At 33.8% G+C, this 12,835-nt stretch overlaps 1 protein-coding gene across 1 annotated transcript in view; it reads left to right on the top strand.

Annotated features, from left to right (window-relative positions):
* The window catches only part of AKAP6 (A-kinase anchoring protein 6), a gene marked incomplete at its 3' end in the record, with an annotated part of 361,949 nt that overhangs the window by 311,961 nt on the left and 37,153 nt on the right, over nucleotides 1–12,835 (top strand). The window contains exon 11 of the mRNA XM_082853308.1: nucleotides 773–988. Coding sequence (XP_082709434.1) covers nucleotides 773–988 — 216 coding nt within the window. The remainder of the gene's footprint in view (nucleotides 1–772; nucleotides 989–12,835) is intronic.

The raw sequence follows: 12,835 nt of genomic DNA, 5'->3' as shown, positions 1-12,835 counted from the left end.
GTCCGTAGGCAAAGAAGAGATATAATACTTTTAGACATGTGTACCCACTATTTTGCTTGAATCGTTCAGCTTAGGGTCACTGCAGCAATACAAATGCTTCTGGGGGCAAAATCTTACTTTGATGCATGCATATCCTTCTTAAATAGTGTGAATGTCTATTAAAAGAAACACGCAACTAACAAATAATGCATTAATAATCCAGTATCCTAATTTCTGTTTTCAGAACATTATTGCTTTGTTAATCAAGTTTCGGAAGAGAAGTGTTGCTTATCATTTTTTTCAAACAATAGCTGTTATATATCAATTTTTTTGCAATCTTATTTAACTTATTTCCAGCCTAGAAAAGTAAACTTTTGGCTCCAAAGAATCTAGGAGTAAATTTGGAAATACTCCATTTCCTTTTGGAGGACTTTTCTGTCTTTTGTGTTTCCTATGACCTTGAATCAAAGCATGTCAACCTGTTTGGCATAAATGCTTTATTTCATTAAGTTAATCACCTAGATATCAAGGTGGGACCCAACATTTTAGATGTAGAAACCAGTTTAAAAAAAAAAAAAAGGGAAGAGGAATGAGATACAGCTAAATTCATTGGCATCAGTTGGGTGTCTGTAGAAGATCTCTAATCCAAAGGCAACTCCAGAGTCCTTCTTGTCCTATTGTTCGCAGCTGAGCATATCACTACAATTTAAAATTACGGTGGACGAGGGTGTTTTATGTTTTAGGGAAATCTGCCCTAGAAACACTAATGGATCAGTACCTCTTTCTGTTGCAGTCCCTCTGTTGTGAAATAAAGCAGCGACGTCGTGGAGTGGCCTCCATCCTGCGATTATGCCAACATCTTCTGGATGACCGGGAGACCTGCAATCTGAACGCGGACCATCAGCCCATGCAGCTGATCATTGTAAATCTTGAAAGAAGGTGGGAAGCCATTGTCATGCAAGCCGTCCAGTGGCAAACACGGCTACAAAAGAAGATGGGAAAGGAATCTGTGAGTGATGATTTCTTTTTTAAAGCATAATGCTCTCTCATTTTTCTTAAAAAAAAAGAAATTCTTTCAGGGCTTGGAAAATGTGTTCATCTTACAAGTGGTTTTGCTAGCTAAATCTCTAACCGCTAAAAGAAACTGCTTTTATCATACAACAGAGATTCATTTGCCTACCGATAAGATGCGTTTTAGTCTCATTGTCTTTTAAAAAATTCATATGGAGACTTTGCTTAACCTTACAAAACTAAGGTTTGGTAAACCTCACCAACAATATCATTAATCATACAATACCCCATGAAGATTTTGCTTGGAGGTGGTTTACCACCCTCGGAGCAATGTGTATGCTTTACAGACAAGGCAACAAAGTATACAGTTTACCTTTTCTTTACATGATATGAATTAACACCATCCACGTGTAAAACAATCTCCATTGCTCCTGCTTAGAGCTCCTTCCAATACAGTTGCGTTGCAGAGAACTAGCAAGTTTCCTCTGAGAATTTTAATGCAGTGCTCAAGGTAGAGGTCGGGACCCCTTTTAAGAATTTTCCAAATTGATTGTAAATGCAAGCTGTTGCTAGATGAAGGAAAGATATATATATAACTAGAGTTGTTTTATTATAATGTAGAATACACACTTGTCCAGAAAACCTTAAGGGAGAGGATTTATTGATAAAAAGATTACATTCCCCAAATGACCTTGAAGTTAGTGTCTGTTAGTTGAAGGCCTAATTCTCATGTTTGACTTACATAAATGAAATACACACACACATACATACATACATACATACATACAATGGAAATTTTTTCTTGTGTATTTATATTATCAGTTCTATGTCTTTGGAAAGTTCAAGATTCAAAATTGTAAAATCAAGTATAATAATCCTGCCACTGAAAAACAGACTTCTCCTATGAATTCTAATTTTAACAATACCTAAATATTTAGGTTATCTGATGTGTTTGGCATTGGGGACTGGGAACAGAAGGGGCGATGAAGCAGTAAGCCTTCTCTTTTTGTATCTGTAGTTATGTTGAATCTAGGGGGTGATTTTATCCTCAATAGTTCACTTTAATTGTTTTGCACTGAAGTCATTAAATTTCTTAAGACTTCCAAGTTATTACCAGTAATCAGATTCTATATAATTGGATGTCTTTTCTTGAAATGACCTATTTGTTGTGAAGCTATTTAGCTAGAGTGTTTTCTTTTCTTTTCTTTCTTTTTCTTTCTTTCTTCCTTTCTTTTTCTTTCTTTCCTTCCTTCCTTCCTTCCTTCCTTCCTTCCTTCCTTCCTTCCTTCCTTCCTTCCTTTCTTTCTTTCTTTCTTTCTTTCTTTCTTTCTTTCTTTCTTTCTTTCTTTCTTTCTTTCTTTCTTTCTTTCTTTCTTTTTCTCTGAGTGTTTGAAAGCATAGAAGAGGTTATTTTTTATTCTATAGTTTGAAACATCTAAGCATAGTAGTGGTGATAATAAAATTTACCCAAAAACCAACTGCACCTGGAGAAGCTCTTAACATTTTGGAAACATTCAAGCTTTGGAGGAAACAAAACTGGGTTTCTTTGGAGATTTATTTGAAATCGTATGATGAGGGATGCAGGACTGGATCTCTGCAGACTAGCTGTAGACATTTTTATCCTACTTCTGTGGTAAAGTGGTAAGCTTTAGCTTTGAAACCCTGGCTGCTTCTTAGAGGCTCAAGCTACTACAGTGAGGTAGATAAAAATTGCAGATGGACAAAACACCCCCTTTTCTTTAGGTTGGCTGCTGAATGTTAGGTTTTCTGGAATGATGAGGTAGCAAATAAGGTCCTCTGTGCTAAATAAGATTGAAAATCACTCGAGAAAGGGATAGAAGAGTATCGAGTGGCACTAATGCCAGCAATACAATGAACACCATGTACCTCATTACATTGGAGATATTTCTTGCTCTGATCTCTGTTGGTTGGGTAAAGAGTCCAAGTTGCTTTGATGGGCAAACAAGTATTTTACCAATGTGGGACACTGCCTTTGTAGAGACTCAGAAGCCTCTAAGTGGTCTGTTCGCTTTTTTTTTTTGTGGTACGCGGGCCTCTCACTGTTGTGGCCTCTCCCGTTGCGGAGCACAGGCTCCAGACGCACAGGCTCAGCAGCCATGGCTCACGGGCCTAGGCGCTCCGCGGCATGTGGGATCTTCCCGGACCGGGGCACGAACCCATGTCCCCTGCATCGGCAGGCGGACTCTCAACCACTGCGCCACCAGGGAAGCCCGGTCTGTTTGCTTTTTTATCCTATGTCCCCACCCCCATGCCATCCCCTTCTTGTGTACAGAGACTTTCACTGCTATATTTCCAGGGCCTGGGACATTCCTGCATATAGTAGATGTTTAATAGACATTTGCTAAATGAATGAATACAAGCTTTCAATTGATAAATTTTGTTTCATTCTGGCATTTGGTTTGGAGTTACTATTTCTATATTAATTCTCAATGTTCATATCCTCACAAAATGGCTTTGAGTGTTATGTTCCTATGTGAATATTTCACCTTTGTGAGATCACCAAGGAGATACCTTTTAACCTTTATTCTTGCCTGGTAGGGTCAGTTTTTCCAAGTTTTAAAGTATGATATGAAGTCCCCCAGGGTATACTCTCTTTTCTTCAAATTATATCTGATGGAAATTCTCTATGAGGTATTGAAAAAAGTCATTCTGAAAGTGTGGGCTACGTTATGGCACTTAGAATTAGAAGCTCTAATTCTATCTCCGTGTTGTAGAATTTCCTTAGTCACTTTGGAAATAGCCTGTATAAGAGATGTCACCTAATCGTCTGTCCAGTGCTCTTCATTTTTCATGTTACATCTGTTTGTGTGATGATTTAATTACTGTTGGTCTTCTCCACTAGTCTGAAGAAGGCAGCCGCACGCCAGTTTCTGCTCACCTGTACATTCCTAAAAACCCTACATAGTATGCAGGACTTAACAGGTACTCCATAGTATTTGTTAAATAAGTGAATTTTCTCTAAGTGATGCTCTATAGTAATCAGTGTTAGAGATTTAAAGGTAAACAAGATATCCTCCTTCTCCTCAAAAAGTATAGTTAATACAAATATGCAAATAACTATGATGCTAGGTCTATTGAGGTAATTATGTGCTTCAAGCTTACAGTTAATACTGACAAAAATATGGAAACTCTTTCCATAGTATTCAGGAAAATTCAGATAAATGTACAAATGTCAATTAAGCAAGCTTCTCTATTTCTCCTAACTAGGTAAATAATGAATCTCTCTCTCTCTTTTTTAACTGGAAGAAAGCAAGAGATCTTATATTAAATTCTGGGAGTTAAAACAGACAAAACCCAAAAGCATCTTTCTCCCTTATCATCAAGATTTGAAATTACATAATTATTTGACACTACACCTTGTTCTTTCTACATTCAAGCTCTTTTTCCCAGACTTATTTGGTTTATTTCTGTGTTACCTGTAAAAAATGATCTCTGTCTATACTTTTTACTCTTTAATTCTAATTTTCATTTGAATCATATGTTATTATTTCTAGTCTCCTGCCTTCTTTCTATGATTCAGGCTCCACATTTTGGCTAGCAATACCATGTGCCTGAGTTACCTTAGATCGTCCCACTTGCCAAAATAGCGTTCTGAATTTGTGATGTGTTAGTTATAGAGAATCAGGATTTTTTCTATTAAAAGTTTGAATCTCATTTCCTACAATAGATGCTAATTAAAATATATGAGACAACCATGGAAACACCAAGAATCCATACCAATAATTTATACATCTACTCATATTAATCATTAGCAAAGAGAAGATAATTTATTGATGAAGGCCATAGGCCTTCTTCCTCTAAAAATGCATGGGCAAACTTCCACTTCCAGCCAGGATTGAGTAAAGGACCAGGACCCTTCTACCTGAAACAATCTAAAAGCTGGGAAAAAATCACAATTTTAAGACCTTGGATACCAGGCAATGAAGAGATGTGAAATGATTGAAGTGATACTATGATTACTCAAATTTCTGCCTAGACAGAGTTTTCAGGTCACGGTGTGCAAAGAGGAACTCCATGCAGAGCCTAGCATTATCCCTGGGTTGAGGGGACAGGTCTGGGAGTCTGAGGAGGACAAGGCAGCTAAAGTTGCTACAAGGCATAGTACCAGAGAGGAGAGAGCTGCACAGAGAGATGACTCTAGAGCTATGCAGAGGGATCCTTTTAAATCTTCAGCAGAAGAAACCACCTGAAAAAATTATAGGGAACAATCCTTGGAGCTGACACACAGCTGGGAATAGTTCCTTTTCCCGTCAGTCACAGTAGAATCCTTATTATTCACAGGGCATGTGACATAGTATCAAGAACAGTTTTACCTTAGTAATGGGGCAAAATTAGATTAAATGCTACTCTAGTCTTGCCCAAAAAGCTTAAAAGGAAGACCTGAAAGGATCAAACTCTTTCAAAGTTATTTAACTATATCCCAGTTACAAAACTCAAGAATGCTTATAAGCATCTAAGTATCCAGCATCCAGCAAGGTAAAATTTATAGTGTCTGGCGTCCAGTCAAAAGCTTCCAGTGTACAAAGAAGAAGTATAATATCTTTGAAAATGAGGAGAAAATTCAATTAATAGAAACAAATCCAGAAATGACATATTATAGATTTAATAGACAAGAACGTTGAGTTATTTTTTTTGCATTCCATACATTCAAGAAACTAGAAAATATATTGAGCTTATTTAGTAGAGACATTGAAGATATCTGTCTAAAATCAAACTTCTACAGATGAAAACTATAATAACTGAGATAAAAAATACCCTGGCTGGTATTAACAACCAGGTAGACAGTGTGGAAGCAACAATTCATAAACCTGTAAACATAGCGATAGAAACTGTCAAAAATGAAACAAAGAGGGAAAAAACGACAAAAACAAAAGCATAGCATTAGTGAGCTGTGAGATAACTTCAAGCAGCCTAATGTATATGTAATTGGAATCCCTGAAGAAAGGGCAGAGGGAGAAACAATTTTTGAAGAAATAATGGCCCAAATTTTCCAAATTTGATGAAAACTATAAACCCACAGATCCAGAATGTCAACAAACCTTAAGCACAAGAAACATGAAAAAAACTACACCAAGGGGTATTCTGTTCAAATTGATTAAAACCAGTGATAAGAGTATCTTCAAAGTATCTAGAGGAAAAAGGTACATTATATACAGAAGAATAAGAAGGAAGAGTTATAGCATACTTTTTTCAGAAATAATACAAGTCAGAAGATAGTGGAACAACATCTTGAAAGTATTGGAAGAAAACAACCCAGAATTCTATACACAGAGAAAATACTATTCAAAAAGGAAAACAAAAATAAATGGTTTTCAGATATCAAAACTTTAAAAAAAATCAGCAGCAGCAGAACTGCAAGAAATGTTAAGGGAAACCCTTACAGGAAAAAAGAAAATGGTATTAGTGGAAGCCTGAGTCTGCACAGAGAAATGAAAAGCACTAGAAATACTTACTGTGTGGGTTAATATGAAATATCTTTTTTCATCTTATTTAAATCTCTTTAAATGATAATAGGTTATTTAAAGCAAGATAATAACAATGTATTATGGGATTTATAACATATGTAGAAGTAGAACATATGACAAAAATATCACAAAGGCCAGGAAATGGAACTATACAATTGTATGGTTCGTATATTAAGTATAGTATCACTTAAAGATATATAGTATCACTTAAAGATGGATAAGTGGTATAGAATTGTATAGAATCACTTAAAGATAAATAAGATAAAATACATACTATGATTCTTTAAAAACACAAGAAGCTATAACAAATAGGCCAACAAAGGAAAGAAAAGGAAATCATTTTAAAATATCACACACAATGCCGAAAAAGAGGAAAGATAGGAATAAAGAACAGATGTAATAGATAGAAAACTGAACCAAATGCATCAATAATTCTGTTAAACATAAATGGACTAAAACCCCCAATTAAAAGGCAGTAATTAACAGATTGCATTAAAAAAGCAAGACTGAACTACATGTTGCCATTTTAATTATAAAGAAAAATTAAGTTAAAAGTAAAAGGATGGAAAAATATATATTAAGCTAATGCAATCAAAAGAGAGTTGGAGTGTCCATATTAATATTAAACAAATTAGAGTTCAGAGCAAAGAATATTACAAGGTATAAAGAAAGATATTTCTTAGTGATAAAGTGCTAATTAATCAAGAGGGCACACCATTACTAAATGTTTGTGCTATAGTAACAAAACTTACAAATTCATAAATCAAGTACTGATACAATTACAAGAAGATAAGAATATACAATTTGGGGCAGAGATTCCAATACTTTTCTCAATAATCGATAGTACAAGTAGACAGAACATCAGTAAGGATATAAAAAACTTGAATCACACCATAAATCAACTTGACCTAATTGACATTTAAAACACTCCATCCAACAACAGGAGAATATACATCCTTTTCAAGTGTTGACAGAACATCTACCAAAATTGACTCTCTTCTGAGCCACAGAGCAAGTCTCAAATTTAAAAAACATTCTTATTACACCCTGTTCTCTGACTATGATGGAATTAGTTTAGAAATAAATATTAGAAATATATTGGAAAAGTCCTCAAATATAAGGAAACTAAATAACACACTTATCTACAACTCCTGGGACCAAGAAGAAATGAAAAAGGGAAATTAGAGATTATTTTGAACTGAATAGAAATAGAAAAAATATTAAAATTTGTACCAACGAAAATTTGCCACCAAAATAATAATCATAGTTTTCACATTTATGCAACTAGAGAAAGACAAATTAATCACAAAGTAAGTAGAAGAAAGTAAATAATAAAGTTTACAGCAGAAGTCATTGAAATTCAAAACAGAAAAAACAATAGAAAAAAGTTAATGAGGAAGAAAGCTGGGTGTTTTTTTGTTTTGAGATCAATGAAACTAATAAAGCTCTAGCAAGACCGATCAGGGAAAAAGGAGAAAAGAAACAAATTATCATTATCAGGAATAAGAGATAGACATCACTACAGATTCTACTCATATAAAAGAATATAAAGGAAATACTATGAATAATTTTATGCCATTAAATTGAATTATTTAAATAAAATATACAAATTCCTTAAAAGTTGGAAACAGTAGACATTTACTCAAAAGGAAATACACAACCTGAATAGCTCCATATCTGCTAAATAAATTAAACCGTTAGCTTAAAATTTCCCTACAAAGAAAACTCCAGGCCTAGACAGCTTTATGGGTAAAGTCTCCCAAATAGTTAAGGAAGAAATTATACTAATTTTATGCAAAATCTTCCAGAAAATTGAAAAGGAAGAAATACTTCCCAACTCAGCATTACTAAAAGACATTACAAGAAAACTACTGACCAGTATCCCTCATGAATATAGCTAAACAGATTCTTAATAAATTTTTATCAAATAATCAATGGTATATAAAATAGATAACACATTATGACCATGTGAGGTCTAGAAATGCAAAATTAGTTTGAAAAACAATCAGTGTGATTCACCACAAAGAGAAAGGGAAACTACATTCCAGGGTATGCAGAAAAAACATTTGCCAAAATCCAACATACTTCCTGATAAAAGCTACATCAAACTTAGTGATAAAACACTGAACACTTTTCTTCTAACATAAGAGGAACATGGTAAGAAGGATGTCCATTTTCACCATTTCTATTCAGCATTGCACTGGAAGTTTTAGTGAAATAAAGCAAGAAAAAGGAATTAAAGACATGCTGCTTGGAAATTAAGGAGCACAGTTATCTTACTCATAAACTCTATGGTCATCTGTGTAGAAAATGCTATGGAATCTCCAAAAAAGATCCTAGAGTTAATAAAGGATTTAACAAGGCTGTAGGATACAAGATCAATATATAAATATCAGTTGTATTTTTATATACTATCAATTAACAATCAGAAATTGAAATTAAAAACAATATCATTTACAATAGCAGCAAAAATATGAAATGTTTAGGGATATATCTAATAAAAACATGGAAGACCTATATGCTGAAAACAAAATATTGCTACAAAATATTACTGAGAGAAATTATATAAGTGAGTGATGAACACTATACTATACACTATATGCTATACTGTGTTCATGGATCAGAAAGCACAATATTATTATTAGTTTTAATTTTATTGGAGTATAGTTGATTTACAGTGCTGTGTTAGTTTCAGGTTTACAGCAAAGTGATTCAGTTACACATACACATATATTCATTCTTTTTTAGATTCTTTTCTCATATAGGTTATCACAGAATATTGAGTAGAGTTCCCTGTGCTATACAGTAGGTCCTTTTTGGTTATCTATCTTATATATAGTAGTGTATGTATGTTCATCCCAACTCCTGATTTATCCCTCCTCTACCACGTTTCGCCTCTGGTAAGCATAACTTTGTTTTCGATATCTGTAAGTCTGTTTCTGTTTTGTAAATAAGTTCATTTGTATCATTTTTAAAATTAGATTCCACATATGAGTGATATCATATGATATTTATCTTTGTCTGACTTACTTCACTTAGTATGATAATCTCTAGGTCTACCCATTTTGCTGCAAATGACATTATTTCATTCTTTTTTATGGCTAATATTCCACTGTATATATGTACCACATCTTTATCCATTCGGTGGACATTTAGCTTGCTTCCATGTCTTGGCTATTGTAAATAGTGCTACAGTGAACACTGGGGTGCATTATCTTTTTGGATTATGGTTTTCTCCAGATATATGCCCAGGAGTGGGATTGCTGGATCATATGGTAGTTCTATTTTTAGTTTTTTAAGGAAACTCCATACTGTTCTCCATAATGGTTGTACCAATTTACATTCACACCAACAGTGTAGGAGGGTTCCCTTTTTGCCACACCCTCTCCAGCATTTATTGTTTGTGGACTTTTTGGTGATGGCCATTCTGACCAGTTTGAGATAATACCTCATTGTAGTTTCGATTGTGTATCTCTGATAATTAGTGAGGTTGGACATCTTGTCATGTGCTCTTTGGCCATCGGTATGTCTTCTTTGGAGAAATGTCTATTTAGATCTTCTGCCCATTTTTTGATTGGGTTGGGTTTTTTTTGACATAGAGCTGCATGAGCTGTTTGTATATTTTGGAGATTAATCCCTTGTCGGTCACTTCATTTGCACGTTCTCCCATTCTGTGGGTTGTCTTTTCATTTTGCTTGTGGTTTCCTTTGCTGTGCAGAAGCTTTTAAGTTTAATTAGGTCCCATTTATTTATTTTTGTTTTTATTTTCATTACTCTAGTAGGTGGATCAAAAAAGATATTGCTGCAATTTATGTCAAAGAATGTCCTGCCTATGTTTTCCTCTAAGAGTTTTATAGTGTCTGGCCTTACATTTAGGTCTTTAATCCATTTTGTATTTATTTTTGTGTATGGTTTTAGAGAATGTTCTAATCTCATTTTTTTACATGTAGCTGTCCCGTTTTCCCAGCACCACTTATTGAAGAGACTGTCTTTTCTCCATTGTATATGCTTGCCTTCTTTGTCATAGATTAATTGACCATAGGTGCATGGGTTTATTTCTGGGCTTTCTATCCTGTTCCATTGATCAGTGTTTCTGTGTTTGTGCCAGTACCATACTGTTTTGATTACTGTAGCTTTGTAGTATAGCCTGAAGCTAGGGACTCTGATTCCTCCAGCAACATTTTTCTTTCTCAGAATTGCTTTGGCTATTTGGGGTCTTTTGTATTTACAAATAGATTTAATTTTTTTTTTTTTGCTCCAGTTCTGTGAAAAATGCCACTGGTAATTTGCATTGAATCTGTAGATTGCCTTGGGTAGTATAGTCATTTTGACAATATTGATTCTTCCAATCCACGAACATATTATATCTTTCCATCTGTATGTGTCATCTTCAATTTCTTTCATCAGTGTATAAGAGTATAGGTCTTTTGTCTCCTTAGGTAGGTTTAGTCCTAGGTCTTTTATTCTTTATGATGTGATGGTAAATAGAATTGTTTCCTTAAGCACAATACTATTCAGATATCAATTCTCCCCAGATTTATCTATAAAGTCAACTTAATACAAATGAAAATCCCAGTTATGTTTTTGGTAGAAATTTATAAGCTGATTCTAAAATTCACATGGAAATGCAAAGAAACTGGAATAGCCAAAACAGTTTTATTTTATTTTATTTTATTTAAAATTTTTATTTTATATTGGAGCATAGTTGATTAACAATGTTGTGTTAGTTTCAGGTGTACAGCAAAGTGATTCAGTTATACATATACTTGTATCTATTCTTTTTCAAATTCTTCACCTGTTTAGGTTATTACAGAATATTGAGCAGAGTTCCCTGTGCTATACACTTGGTCCTTGTTGGTTATCTATTTTAAATGTAGTAGTCCAAAAAAGTTTTTTAAAAAATGAATAAAGTTGGAGGACTTACAGCTCCTAATTTCAAGACTTATGATAAAGCTATAGTAGTCAAGAGAATATGGCATTAGTGTCAAAGCCAAGAAATAGATCAGGATAGATATTTCAGAACTAGAGCTCCACATAAATGGTTAATTGGTTTTTGACAAAGGTGCAAAGGCAATTCCAAGTATAGTCTTTCAACAAATAATCCTGGACTAACTGAATATCCATATGCACAAATATGAAATTGAACAATATATTGCACCATATACAAAAATGAGTCAAAATGGATCATAAACCTATATGTAAGTTGTAAAAATTTAGAAAAAATATTATAGGGTAAAATCTTTCTGACCACTGGAAGAATCATAAAACGTAAAGAGGAAGCTTTCTGGAGTAATAGATATATCCATGATCTTGATAGTATGATGGTTTTGTGCGTGTATTCATATGTCAAAACATATAAAATTGTACATTGTACATGTCATGCAGTTTATTTTATGCCACTTATTTCTCAATAAAATGGTTTAAAAAACACATGGGCAGATACAGAATTTTACATGTAATTACAAATGGGTGGATAGATTACCTTGAAGCCCGACAGTGAGAATCCTTGCCTGGGAGTAAGTAAATAAAAATAAGCAATCATTTTCTGAAGAACCAAAATAATAATAATAGTAGTAATTATAATAGCTAACACAGCACTTAATATGTGTCAGGCAATTTTCTAAGTGATTTACATTTTAAGTCATTTAAAAATTTTGATAACCATATGATATATGTAGTATTATTCTCTTAATTTTACACACTGAGGCAAAGAAAGTTTCAGCAACTTGTCCAAAGTAACCCAGCTAGTTTGTAACTGATCTGGCATTCAAATATAGGCATTTTGGCATTTTCACTCCAGGGTCAGTGTCCTGAATCAACATCCTAAATTGTCTCTCTAAGATGAAGCCTTCTTTAATGATAAGGGTGGTGTGTATGCCACCACTTTTCTTTTCAAATCAAGTATAATAATAGGACTTTCATAAATACAAATTGAGCCTAGTGGATTTTGAAATTAAGTAATCTCATTTTTCCAATACAGTTTAGGAAACCATGGATCAAATTTCTTCATTATCATAGGTGATATCTAAAGAAGTTTTCATTGCCAAAAATCAATCATATCTAACTGGGCTAGGAAAAGCAGTACTTTTAAAAAATAAGAACCTTAAGAAAGCGGAGTAAATAAGCATTTTCCCATTCAAAGTACTAGAAAAACTAGAAAAGAATTTGGGCTGCCATGTGTGTTGGTTGACCACTGATAGCTCGTTAACACTTATTTAAGCATTTCCTCTAGGTATTTGAGCTTCTTATTAAATTTACACATTCTTCACAGAAACTCCTGACATTCATGGAATTTGTCTCAAGAAAGCCAGTTTTCCAGAAGTGATTTGTATGTATCACAAATCAAATTTCTTTATTCA

This window comes from Leucopleurus acutus (genome assembly GCF_964270905.1).
Source record: "Leucopleurus acutus genome assembly, chromosome: 1".
Lineage (NCBI taxonomy): Eukaryota > Metazoa > Chordata > Mammalia > Artiodactyla > Delphinidae > Leucopleurus > Leucopleurus acutus.
This window is presented reverse-complemented; position numbering and strand designations above follow the sequence as displayed.